The following is a 20100-nucleotide window of genomic DNA, read 5'->3' as shown; positions in this document are numbered from 1 at the left end:
AGCTAGTTCGTTTAAAGTTTTTAACGCTGGAACACCCACACTATATTATTTATTAAATCATTAGCTAGGTAGATATAGGTATATATAGGTATATAAATATAATATTATTAAGTTAAGTTTATAATCTTGAGTTAGTATTTATATAATATGTAAATTATAAATACTAAGTATTAAATCAATTATATTTTTAATTGCAATTTACCTACCTCGATGAACAAAGAAAAATATATTTAGGTAATAGGTATTATTTATCTATTCAAGAGTATATATTATGCTATATGCAATATGTTCAATATTAATAATTATTAATTATTATTTATAATAATTTTTAATTTATTCTTCAAATTTTAAATTGGAAATATTTTTATATATTTGTGTGCACTTGCTTGTGTATAATATTAATATAACTTATAAGTTTTTATAGTGTATTAGAGTGTTTGAATAGGTGCTTTCGTTATCTAATTTATTATGTGTAGTCGATAATCGACGTTCATTTATCTTCAAAAATTTAAACAATTGTGTAGACGTGTAGTATTAAGGTACCTATGTAAAATGTAATTATTTTAATCATGCAGACAATAAGTATAGGTATTAAGCACTAAATATTAATTTATAGTGTAGCTATACCAACATTATTAGTCTGTTGTTTTGTTATCTTTATATTTTGGATTAGTTTAAAATAATTTAATGATTACAATATTAATTGTTAAATGTTATATTTCTGTATTAATACTTTCTAAATAAGCATGGTTACAAAACATTATAAATATGTTATATGTAAAAATCATCTAAGCCCTAATCATTAGGTAATATATTTATATATTAGGTATAATATTTTTATTCGTTTTGATAAGTGGTTCCATTGATCCAATAATATAGAAAATACTGTATAATATTAGTTTATATATTTCAATAATGTTTAAATTACACTGTTAGTTTACTGTTGACAAATTCATCATCTTTTATTATCGTAGGAAGGTACCAATTACTAATATGTATAAGTAACAGAAAACAGTAACATACGGATAGGTTTTATAGTAGGTAGGTGATAACTAATAATACATTCATTTACTAGCATAGCATAAGTGATAAGTGATAACATATTGGCTCAGTTAATTAATTACCCATGTTTCCAATGGAAACTTTCCATATTATGTTCTATTGTTCTCCCTCCCTACCTCCCTTGGCAAACACTTGACAAATAAATACCTATCATTATATTTCATTATCCAGTTTACCGTCCTCAATGAACCAATATCTTACATTCTAAATGTAAACTAAAAATTGTTTTTACTACAGGCCACAAAGTACTATTGTATAATATGACATAATACAGAATAAATGTATACGTGAGATGGATTGCATTTTGCACGTTCGCACTTCTAGACATAACATAATATGCCAATAATAATAGTATAGTTAACTTATTAACCTATTCGTATAAATCCGTATTTAGGTGGCGAGTTGTCGAGTTCATAATAAGATATAATAATATAATATAAACGTGAGTTAATGTATTTGGATAATAATACTATTAACGATAGAAAAGCGAGAAACCCGCAATAATATTATATTATAGACACAAGACATAATATTGTAATGCCTAATAATTAATAAATTCGGTTTTTCGAAGGCTGTTGCAGTAACACCGCTGCCGTCACTGCACCAGACTTGTTCACGGCGCGGTAAGTGCAATGTGCATTGTGCATCGCTAGTCGCCCCTTCCTACCATCCACCGAGGGACCAACCCGTATAGTCGACTGCAGCTGTAAGTTGTAACAATAATTATAATGTAGATAATATGTACCACCTAACAATATTATTATAATATTACATATTATACTATGTCGTTTAGAACTACAACGGTGTCGTTCTACGGCCTTGGCCGGGCTACTCGAATATTATTATTGGATAACTATTTTAACAATTATATTATTTTCAATAAAATAAAATATTATAAGTATTCATTGAATACATAGCTCTAGTCGTCGTCAGACGTTTCGTAACGCACGTCAAAGCTTATAAAACGCATTTACAGTGCGATGCGTATTGCGTGTACGTAATAAGTCTATTTTTTTTCCTACACATACCCGTCGACGACTACGACGACTTACGAGTTACAACACCACGGTCGGTGCTTTTATTTGTTCACGCGAACGCGCGCGCGCTCGCCCCTGGCACCACCTATTACTGTACGTGTGAGAAAAAAAAATATTAGATTAAATTATGTTTTTTTTTTTCATTATAGGAAATAGCGTCCGTCCGTCAGCAAACAAATTGCCAACGTTAAATACACTGTTTACCACCGCCTCAGCGGCGAGTGCCGACACCGTATCTATAGATAATAATATCATAGTCCAAGTGGCGGCCGGCCATCGGTAGGCGGAGGTGTTTGCGCGTGCGCGGTGACAACGACGTATTATCACACGCACACACACGCACACACATGCACACTCGCACACCGACGGTATCATCAATCGTGTCTGTTTTTCTCCGTAAAAAAAAACAAAATATAGGCATTGAAAAAAATATCGTAAAGAGTCGTCGTAAACGGCCGACGGTTGCGCGCGTTGCTCTCCGCTTTCCAGGTACGGCGGGCGCGCGTTTGATTTGTGCGAGCGAGTAAACCGGACGGCCGTGCAGTTTTAATGGCAGTTGGATAACCGACACAGATTAGGCGATTTTTTTTCGATCCTTATTTTATTATATTTGAGCCGTCCGCGGAATTCCTCGAGTCGGGGATACGTCACTCGACGGCTAGCCCTTGGAACGCGAGTATCGAGATCGAACGCTGTGTACACGTGATGAATGCAATTGTCGCGGACGGTTCCGAACAGACGACTCCTCTGCTGCCACTGTTACTATCGGCTGCAAGACCGAGAACCCGAAGTCGTCGGCCTGCTGGGCAACATCTAGCAAGTTAGCCACCAACTGGGTGTTATGCATCGCGTCAACGTTGTCGGTAGTGGTGGTGGAAATGGTCGTCGCTCTACCGTGGTTGTTGAAGAATCCGATGTAACGGCGTCAACAACATTTGTGGGAGTAGACGGACGTGATGATGACTTTGCCGTAGATGACGAGGCAACAACTACAACCCTTATTTATGTCAAGAAAGAAAATATGGAGGACGACGATGAAACCAAACATCAGCTGATTCACTTGCAACATCAACAGCAACACGATACTAACGAAATAGAAGATGTGAGTATAGAATGAAATTATGGTAGGTACAAGATGTCATCTATATTTTTTTGCTGATAATTAATCAAGAGAAATTTTCTGGATACATTCATATATTAAATAGGTACATCATAATAGAATAAAACCGTAAATGAACAGTTTTTTTTGGTAGGTAGGTAATATATATAAAAAAAAAATTACATTATGTTAAATTAAATTATGTTTAACGTTTTGAATGCCAGACCATAAATAACAAAACTAACCATTCTGACCGGAATTTTTTTTTTTTATTGTTACTCTAAGTCTTAAGACATCAATAATATATTAAGCTTTAACAGTTTTGTGGAGAAGTATATTCTAAGTATGTTTTTATGCGTATACAAATGTACAAAATAGTGTCACTGAAAATATTCAACTTCTCCTGAATTCTTATAATTTTCTAAAATAAGCGATTTTCCCTCGGATTTTCTATTAGAAAATATGTGTATCATTATCAAATATCAATAGGTACATATGGCACAAAAAATATGTTAGTTGTGTAATGAAATCTCGAATGAAATTGATACTCACGGCACTCTTAGTGTTATGCATATTGTGAATACACATGTTCTGTACTGTAAACAAATTTATCTAAAATGTTTTATTTAAAATTGACACCAAGACATTTTTTCAACTAGTTACTCTCATCAAAATATTTTGTAATTAGTAATTTCAAAAAATAACAGTAATTACCAAGTACCTACATTAATCTGCATTAATCAGATTCAATTTTTGCAAATAATTTTCTTTAAACGTAGGTAAATCCATGAACTACCCATGAATTACCCATCAACTTAAATGTTTTAAATATGTAGTAGGTAGGTATTATACTATTTTTGTAAATAATACATTTTTGATTAATGATAAATCATATAGGTACTTAGGTATTGGACTATAAACTTGTTGTTAGATCACACCTTTGAGAACACTAACACACAATGAACCAGTCTCTTGCTTAATTTAAATGTATTAAATAGTAAGGAAGTACAAAACACTATGATCAGAGGCAGATTGAAATAAAATCTAATTTATTTAACCAGCTAAAATAATGAATTTGAACAATAAAAAAAAACAATACCTACCTACTTGTTAAAATATAAGAACTATTTAAAAATGAAGAATTATGGCTCAGGTTTCTTGGTTGTTTATTATGAGTCTGGGTACGCTAAATACCTTTTAGCACCACCCCCCCCCCCCCAGTTTTGCTAATGGTCTAGTCAGACTGATAATTACTTATTAAACCATCAAATAATTTTTTTTTAAACCACTTAAAATCTTCATTATGAGCATGTATACAGTTATCCAATATTGAAATAATCAATAGTAGATGACTCTTCTTCCTTCAACACCTGAAAAATAAGTAGTCACCCCCCAAAAATGTTCATGTATTTCCACTTGTATTATAACATATTAGATATTTGTGCCAGGTAACTGAGCATATTTCTGACTTCATTAACCATTAGGTACTTATAACATAAAATTTTTAAAACTTTTTTTTAGGAATACACCTTCATTCCATTTAGATAATTGTTTATACATTTAAAAAATAATTATATCTTTATAAAACCAAAAACTTATTTTTCTATCTTTTTATTTTTTAAAAAATAAAATAATAAATATTTAATATTGCTTATCAAAATCAGTGGTGTATCCAGAATCAATTTATTATACTTTGTTAAGTTATATTTAAAACATTTGAATTTTTTTGTTGCCCCACAACTAGCTAAAAAAATATCACGAATTGATAACAAAAACAAAGAATAAAAGTATAGGTGCATAGGCTAAATAATTGTTGGTTTTAGTTCTATGGTAAACACACTCTAAGGGAAAAAATCTGGGTTTTGTTCAGTCGTCATCTGCATTATCTCAAAGTAAAAATATACAAAAACTAGTACCTATTTTACAAAGCTTTAAAAAAAAATAATGATTTTAAAATTTAATATTTGTCAATAGCATTCTTGTAAATTTTATGTTGAACCAAAAAATAAATTGAATGTTTTATTTCTTGAACCCACTTTTGTAATTAGTTATTACTAATTATTATATATAGTGGTTACCTGGTACCCCAGTACTTAGAGATACTTTATACTAGATACTTTTTTATATATTTAATAATATTCTGTACAAACTAGGTACCACTGTTACATTTTATTTATTTGCTTACAGATGTATCGTCGTCACCGCCGGCCTAGATTAACTGCTGCAGCAGCTAAACATCAACAACTCCAGATTCAACACAATCAGCAATTTGATAGCATCACGTCATCGTCAGCATCAACCACCACCAACAATCGCCAAGAACGACTTATGCTAGTATCTGTTGATTCTGGTAGTGTTGGAAGCGGCAGACATCGCCAACCAACGTCATCAGTTGCTCAATTCTGTTGTTCAAGCACCACTGCAGCAGCAGGGATACAACTTCAACAGGTAACATTTTTAAACATAAGTTAATTTTTTTTTTTAATTATTTTAAATATGCTGAATAATATTACGATTTAAAACACTGGACTCGGGAATTTTTTTTTTAAAAATAGGCGTATTTTTAAATAAGTGATTCAATTATGATATAATTTTGCATACCAATTTTACTAGGTGTTTTGTAAAAGAATACTATTATTCACCATGTATTTCTTGCCAATATATATTCGCATATACATTAAATTTCACATTTAAATAATACTTGTAGCTATATTTGAATAATTCATAATCCATATAAAATTGTTATTGCACTATACTGTTGTGTGGTAATAATAGTGGATCACCGATATCGTGATGCAAATGCACATATTTTTACAATTTTATTATTGTTATTATGTCATTTGTGGCTGGTTATGTAATAATACTGACTTGTGCCGAGTTTGCGCTGTAATAAATCGGCTGTTTGTTGTCATTTGCCATGTGTATACTGATACAATTAATAGACGTACATCACTCACAAAATCTAGTGTTATTTAAATTTATTATTAGCGTGCATAATTGTAATAAACTAATTATTAAAAATATAACCTTAGTATAAATCATTTACTAAGCTTTAATAAATACTATTAAGCACTTACCTTTATTTTTTTGTTCTTTTCTTAGCATCAACACCATCATAACCAACAGCAGCAGCAGCAACAAATTCCGCCTTCTACTACCGTTGTAATGATTAAAGAAGAAGATGTCTCTATGTCAGCCGTGGTTGGTGGTGATAGCTTGCATCACCATCATCATCATCATCAACAACACCAGCACCATCATCAACAACAACAGCATAATATGACAGCGGCAGCAGCGGTGACAGTTGTCACCAACAATAACAACAACAGCACCAATGCCACTTCCTCGTCACCACCTCCACCACGACGCCTGTGTCTGGTGTGCGGCGATGTTGCTTCAGGCTTTCATTATGGTGTAGCATCGTGTGAAGCTTGCAAGGCGTTCTTCAAGCGCACCATACAGGGTTTGTACAAGCCCATGTTCTGTATTTTTTAAACCTATTTCCTTATGATTTACCTACATGACACTCTCATCACTTGCATTTAATTGACCCTCTGAATTCCCTAGCATCAAGAAGTGATATTCCTTTACGTTATCATTTCAGCAACAATCTTTTGTTACTACCATTATCACTACTACCAATTCCCCTGCCATACAAAATTGTAGAATATACAATGGTTAATTGGTAGTAACTATCTGTAATACATTATGTATTGATGTAATAAATTGTATTAGGTATATGTAAATTACATATATACTTAATTTTAATATGAAGGTAACATCGAATATACATGTCCTGCCAGTGGAGATTGTGAAATTAATAAGCGACGGCGGAAAGCATGTCAGGCATGTCGGATGCAGAAATGTCTGAGGACCGGTATGCTTAAGGAAGGCGTGCGTCTGGATCGGGTGCGCGGTGGTCGTCAAAAGTACCGAAGACAGCCATCAACTCCTATACCTACTGCGGCGATCTCTGTCGTCCAATCAGCACCGCAAACTGTGCATCAGCAACAACAATCTACCGCAGCGACAACTGTTAATAATTCTATTCACCACCATCATCATCATCATACGCACAACAACAATGCTGCATCGTCTATTCATCATCACCACCATCAACAGCAGTCTTTTAACAATGCTTTCAGTAACAACAAAATTATTACCACCGGAAACTACCATCACCACCATTCATACCATCATCAACAATTGACTTCAGTACCTCGCCAAATGTGTTCAAATGGTAGTAATGGTACAACCGCAGCAGTTTCGGCACACAACAGCCAGCATCATCACCACAGATTGCTTAACAGCAGCGGGGGAGGAACTGGTGGTTGGAATAACAATAACGATGATAGCATGTATATCAAACAAGAGTATGAACAGCAGTGTTGTTGTAATGATACTACAACTGCAGTTGATGCAATCAAGGAGTGTGGTAAGTCTTAAAGTCAATATTTTATTAAATTGTTTTAAAAAAGGGTTATAAGTAAATTAGCTGTAGAATTGGTGAATTTAAAATGTTAAATGTTACAATTATTCATATTATGTAATATTTAATAACCCGGCAGTTGAATTAAATTGTGATATTTTATGAAAAAGGCACTGAACCACCATGACGTTGTCTCTGTCTTATGTAAAAAATCTGAATTTAGCAAAACCAATTTTGTGTTATTATAATATTGAATTGACCTAAAATTAAACTTAAAAGTAAGGTATTTCAAAGGCTGTTATTAGTTTTTATCGATATTTAAATTTTAAAGCGAGTTATTAGCGTTTTAAAATTGTAGTTTTTTACATATTCTAGTAAGTTATGACTCACTTTAAAATAAAAATATTAATACAATAAGCCTACAAGATGCCCTAGATTATGTTCTCAATTTTAAGTTGGATAATATAAATGCACTTTAATACTAAAGTTAATAACACAAAATTGCTTCTGCTGAACGGCTTGAAATTTGGTATATTGTATATATTGTATATTATCTATATATATTAATATATACGTCCATAAGACATTAAGACGGAGCCAACAGATTCGGTGCTCTTAAATATTAAAACATCTTATGCACTGTAGTTACAAATATTATATTTTTCTTTTGATTATTTTACGTCTTTTTATTAAATTATGTTAATAATACATTTTGTCCGTTTGGTTTTCTTAGAAAAAATGTTGGAAGCTCTTAGACAATGTGAACCAGAGATGCCAACATTATTAGGTGGCGGGGACGGATTAACTAACGCTGCCCTCACAATGGAGTTTTTCACACAATCCTCGACGCTGGGAGTACAACAAGGAACGGTGACTGCGGTAACGATGGGTGGTGGTCTAGTCGAAGATGGTATATCTTCAACGTCTTCGCCATCGTCATCGTCATCGTCCTCATCGTCAGCAACAGCAGCGTCGTCACCAACGGTGGCGGCTACTATGGTGGTGCACACGCTCGCTGAACTATATGACAGAGAGCTTGTAAGCACCATTGGTTGGGCCAAGCAGATACCCGGTTCGTATACAAATTAATTTATACATGCATACGTAAATATAATATATTTACATTGATTATAGGTATTTTATAAGTTACACGTTTGTGCAAAATATATTTTTAAGTAGGACATAATATTGAAAATTTCTCCGATTTTTAAGATCTATTTTGTTTAAAATTAATTTATTATAAATTCAATTGTAGATAAATAATTACTTCCCAAGTTTTCTTGTTCGTTAATCAAGGTACCTAAGTCATTTCAAGTGTGTAGGTATCCCGTTTTATTACCCAACAAAAATTCCCTTGGTCTGTACTAGGGGTTCCCAAACATTTTTTTGGCTCGCGACGCCCTATTTGAACCTTAGTTTTGGTACCTTCAGGGTGCCCTTCCCCAAGTCATATCTGGACTATATTTATAAAAAATAGAAAAATTACATAAAAACCAGTAAAAATTGTAATGAGTGATATGAATATATTTATTTAATTTAAATGATACATTTTTACTAACATAATTGTAATCGTCTCCGTCTCCACTATCGTTGGATTTTCAAATTTATTTTTGGACCATTTAAAATTCTACGGCAGCGCGGCGCCCTTATAAAGACACTGTGACGCACACTTAAGTAACCGTTGGTCTATACGACAAATCGTACATAATATTATACACATTAACATTTGTTTATAATATTTATATCGATATGTACGTGATTTAATATCGACAAGATGTATTTTTACCTGTAGGGTTCACTGACCTATCGCTCAATGACCAGATGCGCCTGTTGCAATCGACTTGGGCAGAACTATTGACATTAACTACGGCATTCCGTTCCTTGGAACAGTTTAATGGTCAAAGTGGTGACGGTAGTGACATTAATAGTATTGGCGTTGTCAGTGAAGAATGTAGTGGCAATGGTCTTAGGTTGCGGTATGCTACAGACTATTGGTTGGACGAGAGATTGGCTAAAGAGTGTTGTTCAACGACTAACGACGCCTCTTCGTCGTCAAATGGTTCAACAACCACCACTAGTACGACTAGCGGTACGGGAGTGATAACAACTCCAACTGTGCTGGACATTTACAACTTGGTTAGTATTATGGACCTGTCTTGAGATGTCGCTATATTATAAATGTATTATGGGCCCATAATGTTTTCTACTCTTTAAAAATCCTTAAAATAATTATTTACGATATTAAAATAAAAAATATTTGTATAAATTATAAGTAGCATGCACCTAGATGCCTTGCAGAGGAAAATTAAGGAATCATAGATATGATTTTGGGTATGGTGTTGTGGAATTATTTTGTTGGGAATTATATTGAATTAAATTTTTAATTGTTGATTTGCGCTTCTATGGGAATAAACAAATCGTTACAATAATCGGCCTCGCGAAAATCAGTGAGAAGAAAAAAAAAGTGGTTTACGGCCCGAAAACAGCAATGTTAAAATTTAATAGTATATTAGCAAAACATACTTGTCTAATTTTAAGTAACATAATTTTTAACTAGGTGTTTTGGGCTTGGAGGGTTGGGGCATATACATGGTATATAACTTTTAACCAGAATTTCACCTCTGTGTATACCCAATAACCAATAATAAGATAAAAAAATAATGGGTGCACCAGCAGCAGCAGCATTAGAAATACATAAAACATTAAAACGTAGCATGCTACGTTTTGATATTTTCCCCTACAAGGAAAATTATTTATTAATATGTTCGGGGAGATGGGTAATAATGATAAATGTTACGTTAATACGCGTTACGTAAACTGGTCAAAATAAAAAAAGTTGTATAGCTAGCCCAAAAACATATTAAATTTATATATATATATTTAATATTTTTAATGTTTATATATAAAAGAAAGTGTTCTTCTCCTATTTCATAAAAATATACAGTTTATTCGTAAAATCTTCCGGTTGTCCGTAATTGAGAGATAAGTAGATAACTCTAATGGGCATTTAAAATACGATTTTATAGTCCATTATTCTGACATCTTTAATATATAAGCTTATTTTAGCTTTATTGTACCTATAAAACTAATACTTATTTACATAATATACCGACTAATTAACCGTTTTGTTGCATAAACTACTTATCTTAGTTTCATTATATATCACTAACAGAAACGGCTTATAAATAAAACTGTAACACGTCTCTTCATATATTTATCTCAAATAACATAAAAAGTAACACGTCATAATTTGTGAAACATTTTATGAGGTCACTTTATTATTGTATATTTGTACCGATACATTTATAGTTTAATAGTTCTGATTTTCCAGTGGTCTTTACAGAATGGCTATACAATCCAGGAAAGTTATATTGAGGAATAACAAAAACGGGAAAGTAAAATATAGGAAAATAATACGGGAGAACAATAATTATAAACATAAAAATATATTACAATAGGGAAAACCTTTACCGGGAAATTATAAATCAGGATAATACAATTTGTGAATTTATTTTATAGAAATTTAAAACCCAGGAAAATAAAAAAGGGTAAAGTAATTTATAGGAGTTTTAAAATCAGAAAAATGTTTATTCTCGAAAATATTACACGGGAATTTCAAAATCGGGAAAACACATAAGAATGCATTATTCCTGAATATTACTTTCCCGTGTAAATATTTCCTAATATTTAAATTCCCATCGATTATTTTCTTGTATAATATTTTCCTATGTAAAATCCCATGTCCCCATATGCCATCATCTCTGTAAAATATCCATATAGACGTAATTACTCAAATGTAACAAAACCAATATTTAATTGCATAATTTAAGAGCGTAAAATAAATTATTCAATTATAATATAGTATAATTTTGAATAATGTGAATAATATAATATTAATAATATCTGATAATGGTTTGTGTGTTGCTTAGTCGGCTCATATAGTTCGACAATTTAAGGCAGTAAATGGCGGTGAAGGCTTAACTTCAGATCAGTACTACCTGCTCAAAGCGTTAGTCTTAGCTAATTCAGATGATCTAACATTAGCATCGTCATCGGCAACGACAGCGACATCCACTGGAAAGAATCTTGGTACCAACAGATCGGTGACTAAAGGCGACGAAGTGGTTGTCCAGCAGCAGCAGTCAGCTGTCAAGCAGTTTCGTGCCACCATTGCCCGTGCTCTTCAAACCCATCTGGAGATGACCGTGGCGGTGGCGGCAGCTTCAAATTGTTGTTGTGATGGTGGTACTAATTGTTGTTCTACGCCAGCCATGACTATGGATTGTTGTGGCAACAGTGGAACAACCACTACAGACGGTAGTGGAATGACTACCAATTGCTGTAGCTGTTGCTGCAACACTAACAGCAACAACAATACTGCCCCTAATCAGCTTGACAATGGTAGCGAAATTGTTGTCGTTGTTGACAATCACCAACAGCAGCATCATTGTCAGTCACAACAACACATGGATACCACTGGTGGCGGTACAACCATATCCACTACAGAAGCTTCTGCGGCTACAGTAGTTGTTGTCGGGTTAGTAAAGCTATCAAAGTTAAATAGTTTTTTTACTATTTACTTATTCTAATTAATACTTACATTTATGAACAGGACCACCAACAATGTAGTGATGGACGATGACGATTGTTGTGGAGGTACTCCATTAGTTGACAACCAACAACACCATCATCACCATTCTCATCGCGCAGAATCTAAAGACTCTGCCTCGTCTAAACTCGTACAATTGCTTATGTGTTTGCCCGCGCTTCGGCAGGCCGATCAACTAATCCGGCAGTACTGGACCCGAGTTCACCGGGAAAATCAGCAGCAAATAGCTGTCGCCACACAAGTACCTCAACCACAAAACGCAGTCGCTTCAGGTGCTGGAGTAGGTTTTACTAGGCAATCTACAGCTGCTGACCGATTGTCATCTATAGGTAACGGTAACAGTGGCGGTGGTACAACCGTTGTCAAAATGAACAAACTCTTCGTCGAAATGCTGGAGGCCTGTCTGCGGTAATTACGTCGTCATATTGCTCCTAAGTATTCTGGGTGGTGTTGCGGCATTAATAGCAGCGGTAGACATCACAGACTTTTAAACTACTTAAGATATAAAAAAAACTCGTGTAATCAAATGAGGCATTGTGATACATTATTTTGATTGGAAAATTAATGTGGAAATTGATTGATCAATCATTCTATTGGTAATCATTGATATTGTATATTACATAATAGTATATAATTTATATATTGCTATTTATTTTTACAACTAGACATGGAATATAAACATCAACTGATTATATGCAAAACATTCCGGGTTATTTATCTAGTTTAGTATGGAAGTCTGTGGGTAGTGTTTAATAGTTTTACAATAGTTGTAGTGTTTTGTTTTATTTTTTTTATCAATAGTCGTAGTGGCGGCAACACTAAATGTTGATATGAGCGTTTATTTATTTCCAATAAATAGTAAATTTGCTTCTGCCATATATCTTTATTTTTGTTAGAATTTTTGTGACACTTACGTATCTTTTTTCATAATTATTTACCATAATACCCTCCTCTCATAAACTTACCCAAATTATTGTTGTATGTGTAAATTGTATACGAACATTGTGGATGTACGTTTATGTATTGAAATATAATAGATATTTATAATATGACTATTTTAATTATAGACAAACGTATTTTTTTAAAAATGTGTACATACATATATATATACAATTTATACAATATATATGTATGTATAGTTTTAGTTTTATAATAATAATATTCTATTGCCAATCGTTGTTATTGTTGAGATTGTTATAGTTTTTTTTCTCTTTTATCATCGTTTGTTGTTAAATATTTTTAATAATATAAAATATACGTAACTATACGAATATCCATAAAATGTATTTTATTATATCTTTGTATTTTAGTGAGTAATTTTATAATGGTATCTACTAGCCAGTGTTTTATATAGGTTATATATTATGTTATAAATGTGTTATTGAATATTATTGAATGTTTCATTAACCAATTTGTATAAATGTGACAATAACATGGTAGTGCATATTGCACAATGTTCCTTTAAGGTCTGAATACACGAACTTAGTAGACTTACGTTATAACATCTAAAATCTGGTAGTTGGATGTACAATGTACAATTTATTGTAGTCTATTAAAATATACAGTTTAAAATAATATTATATACATCTATAATGAGAACACAGAAATAAGTATTTAATTTAAGTGCCATATAACATACATTAAATTTGTTACTTTAAACATCATATTATTATTATCTAACTATATAAAATATGTGAAATGAAAACCTCTACAGGCTAAACTCTGGAACTACTTATCAGATCTTCTTGATTTTTTTTTTTAAACCAAAGAGTATTTCACGGAGAAGGTTTATATGAAAGAAAATTTTAGGAAAATCCACCGGAAAAGTAGGAAATTTGGATGTCAAAAATACAACAGTGGCGCCATCTGTTCACAAAATAATAAGCTAAATAATAAAATAAAAATTTTAGTGTATAATATATTGGTTGCTATTGGTTAATCAGGTATGTTTGTTGATTTGTATTATTATTTTTATCAATTTATTTATAGATTGTATATAATATTATATATATATATAAATTAATGTTTGTTTGTAGCAGGGATGGAAAACATTTATAATTTTTAAATTTCGTTTTTGTTTAACGTTTTTAAACGTTTTTGATTAATGTTTTTAAAAACGTTATTTTTCTTTATTGTTTTTGATTAACGTTTTTAAAAACGTTATTTTCCAATTGTTTCCAAATAACGTTTTTGGTAATATATTTTTTTTTTTAATATTATATTCTTACAACTTATAACTTTTAACTTTTAAGTTATAATAGTAACACGCAATACAGAAATGTACTTAAAAGTTAAAAATTAAAATTAATTATTCTTAATATTTAAATTTTAAATCAAAATTATAATTTATATAAAAATTAGAAAATTCAAAATTTCTGATTTCAAATTAAAATATTTTTAAAGTTTATGATTAAAAAGACAAGTGAATATTTTTTCAAAAATTTTTTTTTTGTGGTATAATTTAATAATATATAATACTATAATTTATTTTCGTTTCCATTTTTGATTTCGTTATTAAATTTTTTTTAATTTTTGGGATTTTTTGTTATCGTTTTTCAGTTGTTTTTTGTTTTTGTTTTTTGTTTTTTTCCGTTTGATAACGTTTTTTAAAAACGTTTTCCATCCCTGGTTTGTAGATTAGACCTCTGGAAAGAAAATAGACTAATTTAAAAATGGTTAAATTTGGTTTTTTTTTATTTATCTGATTTTAGCGCGGTTAGGTTAGGTTAGGATTTTGTATATTAAGGGCGTTGCATACGGTGATTTGCTGTCTGTGTTTAACACACGTGTAACATAGGAATAACGACCTAAGCGCCTGATAAAAATTAAAGTACTTCTATTTGTTCGATTTAAAAAATGTAAAGATGTTTGAATTGGTATACAAGTTTACTTTGCATCGGTCGAAGTACTTTTTCAATTGTAGCAATATTTTGATGGGAATAAACATTTTAATAAATAAAAATTGTATAAAAAAAAAAATGTTTATAAATTGTATTAAAAAATATTAAAAATATGCTTCGACTGTATAAACCTTCTCCGTGAAATACTCTTTCGTTTAAAAAAAAATCAAGAAGATCTGATAAGTGGTTCCAGAGTTTAGCCTGTAGAGAGATTTTCATTTCACATTTATATAGTTAGATAATAATAATATAATGTTTAAAGTATCAATTTTAATGTATAGTGTCTAAATAATATGAATATCGCTCTACGTATTAATTATGGTTAAATTAGATGTTTTTACTGTTGAGTATCAAATGAATCATACGTCTGTTCTATACGACTGTTTGAACTGTTTTGGTCCATGAAAATATGACAAAATTGGTGGGAGACAGCTGTTTTGGCTGGAACAAAACCGCATAGTGTGGCATACTGATTACCTTCCGGTCAAAACGCAACCGATTTACCCGGACCCACCAAAACACAATATAGTGTGGCTAGGCCCTAAGGGGCTCCAGTCGGTCGTGTTTTAAGGAAATTAATATAGGCAATTTAACATGATGACATTAAAATGACTTGTAAGTGTGTGCAAAGTAAACGAAGATTGGTTATTGTAAGGTATTGGTTATTGTTTAAAAGTTTTCGGTCAATATTTCCTAGGAATGTCCTGAATTATAACAGTAGACCAGCATAATACCGCCCAATAGGTCGGTCGTTATTTATATACACCGTCAATTAACTTACGCATACGCACTGCGCAGGCAAGAACGGAGATTTTAAATATTATGATAAACTTTTTTCAATTTCAAATAAGTAGTTTTTACTAACAGTTATCACCAATAGCTAGACAAAACTGGAGGAATTTGGCTTAATGGATTTTAATTTTGAAAACGGATTGTGATTGATTAAAAAGTTTACTAGGTTCGGTTAAGTAATCGATAATTGGAACATTAAAAATCGCCTCTGATTATTGCTAATGGCCATAGCTACCGCGGACTCTAGACCAATAAAAAAAAAACCTAGTTTGGTACTTTGGTCTATAACAAATGTTACGCAATCGTTAGGAATTTATATTTTATTATAAATAACGTAAATTATTTTTTTCGGGGGGGACAGCCTTCAAAAGTGTTGTTTTTTCTAGACTACAGAACACCTACAACTATATTAACCAATAATAACGGTTATCAAAACCCGAAACCCAAATAAATTATTCAGGTGCTAAGCCTGCTAAAAACTATCAAAATTGCTCTAGAAATTAACCAAAAATGTCCTAAACAATGCCTTTTCTGCAAAATAATGCCCTTAAAAAATCATCAACATTTTTTTTTATAGCCACGCAATTATGCACTTGATAGGAAAACGATGGGTTTAACTTTTAATTAAGCTAACAATAACACAAAAACTAATACCAAACGTAGGCACATATGGTAATAAACATTTTACTGAAAATAAAAAAGGTGGGTAAGTGGATGTCGCTCTGCTGTACAGTAGGTTACATGTGGGTCACTGCTGTAATGGATGATGATAAATTTGAATTCAATAATATGATATTATAATTATATAAGAAAAACGATTCTGAGCGAAAACGGTCAGTCAGCCTACTATGATGATATCTAAATGATACCTTGCAAGGTGACTAAAGTAATTTATATATAACCTATTTCCGTGGAGCCTTGTTTAAAATTTTCAATCCTTAGCTATAAAAGTTGAACATTTTATAAATTTTTAACTACAAAATAATTATTACATTTTAAATTTGATAAATTTTGTCAAAATTCGAACTTTAGGTGATTATAAAAAAAAATTGTGACTATGGATTTTTAATTTTTTTAATCTGCCTTTGAAACAATATACTAGGAGCCTTCTTTCTGAAATGGACGAGGTAATTATGTATAGGCGTATTCACTATGATGGCCAAATGAAGATTATTTTGAAATTTTTTTTCCATCGTCAAAATTTGGGTTTATACAAATTATTATTAGAACATTATCTTAAATGTAAAAATAAATGGTCTAGTTGTATTTTTTTGCGAAATTCTCATACGAATCGAGGTGTCACATCGTGTCTGCGCTTATCGCGCGTTTTTCACGCTCGAATCCCCGACTAAAAAAAAAATGGTGTGGTACATTGATTTGTATGAGAACACTACAAGATAAACAGTGGTGATATTTATTTGTTATTATTTAAAATACATGATTAATTAACGAATTATTTTACATTGTCAAATAATAAAAATGATAAAATAATAACAAAATTAGAGTTAACAAAGCCTTAAACGATCGATTTTACTGACATACTGATATACATTGATTTTTGTGACTTAGATGTACAAGTAATACAATATGGTAACTTTTATCCGTAATGTCTATTATAAAATAACTAATTGACCGTGATTGTTACATAAAGGACATTTATAGGTAGTTGATTTGATTATAGCAGAGTTCAATACTGGATTTTAAACAACAATTCAAATTTATTTTTAAGATTTAAGTTTTTAATTTACATTTTGAACAATGGATTACACTAACATTGAATATTCCGAAAAAACATGTTTATGCCAAAGAATTACCTAAATAGTTAATAGAGATAAACTTTTGATGAGAATTAATATTGTAGCTGATATCATTCGTCAAACACCAAATTTGTTGGAAAAAACTTGTTAATGGGAGTCACATACTCACATTGAACAACTGTTGATAAAAATAGTTTTTCAAAATAAAGTGTATTTAATTATGATTATTTTACAATGTAACATTACTTAAATGTATGTCAGTAAATTTAATAATTTGAAACTTTGTTAACCCTAATTTTGTTATTATTTTATCATTTTTATTGGTTGACAATGTAAAATAATACGTAAATTAATTGTGTATGTTAAATGACAACAAATAATTATCACCACTGTTCATCTTGTAGTGTTCTCATACAAATCGATGTGCCACACCATTTTTTTTTTTAGTCGGCGATTCGATCGTGAAAAACGGGCGACAAGCGCGAAAATGATGTGACACCTCGATTCATATGAGAATTTTGCAAAAATCTAACTTGACCATTTATTTTTACATTTAAGATAATGTTATAAAAATAATTTCTATAAAGCCAGATTTTGAAGATAGAAAAAAAATGTCATATATCTGTATCTTAAAACCAAATGTATTTTTGAAGTCTAAATCACACAAACTGCTCTATTAATTTTGATGAAAATCTCAGAAATTGTTACCAGAAAAGTTATTACAGAGTAAGAAATATAAACTACGTAAAAAATGTACCGAGTGCTAAATCCAATCCGCGATAATTCAACCACTTATAATTCAACACTCCGCACAGTGCCCCAAAAATGTCTGTAAGTTTGCCCTTCGACTTTAATCAAAGATGATTATTTGAATTATGAGATATTTGAAAACTACTCCCAGAGCATAGGGATAATCATAATTAAAATAACTTGGGAGGGACACTAATCTAAGTTACTTTATTACTAAACACATATAGTAAAACCAATTACTTTAATACAATCATATCATTTCTTATCTATATCATAAAAGATAGGTAAGTACTTAGTATTATAGGTTGACAAAACATCTTAACTCAGAATCGTTTTTCGTACCTATGCAATGATATATCAATGAATTCAAATTTAACACAAACATTAAAGTGATTTACTCTTTTTAATGACGCGAGGTACATTCTATACCAACTATACAGCAGAGCACGGTTACCTAGCTACTTAATACTTTCCCCTATTTTTTTTTTATATTTTAACTCAAAACTGAAAGATTTTTTTCACTGAGTGTTCATAATTCTATATAGCATTTACTAGAAATAAAATAATTTTCAAAATATCTTGTTTTTTTTTTGTACTATTTGTAGGTACAATATACTATTATACATTTTGACTTGATTTAGATTATGTTGTTATTTGTATTTTTAGTTACAAAAACTTCAAAATTCAAAACAATATAACTTTTAAAGGTTCCTCATAAGTTGTTCACATAGGTACCTAACAATTAAAAAATATTAAAAACACATACTAACAATATTTTTTTAAAAGCGATAAAACTTCAAAGTCATAAACTAATTTCATCAGAATCCCCAAAAATACAAATGTTTTGTAGAATGAGATTCATAATAAGAATACCTTGTACTCGTTACTCAATTAAATTTTCAAAATATGTAAGCCAATTTTAAAATATTTATAGGCATTTGAAATTTACTAGTTTTTTTACATTGTTGATAAAAATGTCAAGGCTCAGTCAAAAATATTTCAAATTTAATAGAATATCGTACATTTAAATTTAACACCTTCTACATTATAATGAGTGAGTGAGTCACTGGGTCCTATACTCAATGACGAGGTTCACTCGATTCCTACTGTACAGCAGAGCGATTACTTACTTACAATTAGTTACAATATATATATCTAGATTCTAGAATTCTAGATACTAGATATTTATAGTATAATGAGTAATGATATGAGGTTCTGATAAGTGATGGGTATTAGGTTATTACTCATTACATATTTACATTTATAGGTAGGACTGTATATAGGACGTCGGTATATGAAAAGCGTATAGGTACGCTTATATAGCACTATATATTATGTTCCACTACCAGCTTCGTATTTTTGATTTAAACATATTAGGTATATTGGTTTATAATAAAATTTAGTGTTTTTTAAATTGCTTATATTTGAACGGTGATTGAGTTACATATAAATTAACAGAATCACTTATCTGTATAATTATTGCTAAACTTCAAATTGTACATCGTACTTTGTACTCTTTTTTTCTAAAGAAAGATCAATAATGGAGTAGGTTGATATATCTATTATATATAATAACTCGCGTTTTACTTATTTCTAATAGTTACGTACTTTGTACCCATACCTACTAATTAACGAATATTATTAATGTACTTACCTACCTATTCA

At 30.9% G+C, this 20100-nt stretch overlaps 1 protein-coding gene across 1 annotated transcript; it reads left to right on the top strand.

Moving 5' to 3' along the window:
* Nucleotides 1–1651: 1651 nt before the first annotated feature.
* On the top strand, nt 1652–13283 carry LOC100168575. The gene is made up of 9 exons (XM_001948964.5): nt 1652–1768; nt 2249–3201; nt 5386–5646; nt 6301–6661; nt 6974–7633; nt 8361–8699; nt 9420–9763; nt 11557–12164; nt 12240–13283. The coding sequence occupies exons 2-9, from the start codon at nt 2941–2943 to the stop codon at nt 12646–12648; spliced, it is 3243 nt and encodes a 1080-aa protein (XP_001948999.2). The 5' UTR covers nt 1652–1768; nt 2249–2940; the 3' UTR covers nt 12649–13283.
* The last annotated feature ends 6817 nt before the right edge of the window (nt 13284–20100 follow it).

The sequence above is a fragment of the Acyrthosiphon pisum genome, chromosome X, assembly GCF_005508785.2.
Source record: "Acyrthosiphon pisum isolate AL4f chromosome X, pea_aphid_22Mar2018_4r6ur, whole genome shotgun sequence".
Taxonomy (NCBI): domain Eukaryota; kingdom Metazoa; phylum Arthropoda; class Insecta; order Hemiptera; family Aphididae; genus Acyrthosiphon; species Acyrthosiphon pisum.
The sequence above is the reverse complement of the archived record's forward strand: the minus strand, read 5'-3'. Positions and strand labels throughout refer to the sequence as shown.

Coding starts and splice junctions, on each gene's coding strand:
- LOC100168575 (XM_001948964.5), top strand. CDS start 2,941: ATGCATCGCGTCAACGTTGTCGGTAGTGGTGGTGGAAATGGTCGTCGC. Junction 6,662..6,973: donor CTTCAAGCGCACCATACAGG/GTTTGTACAAGC, acceptor TTTAATATGAAG/GTAACATCGAATATACATGT. Junction 9,764..11,556: donor TGCTGGACATTTACAACTTG/GTTAGTATTATG, acceptor TGTGTTGCTTAG/TCGGCTCATATAGTTCGACA.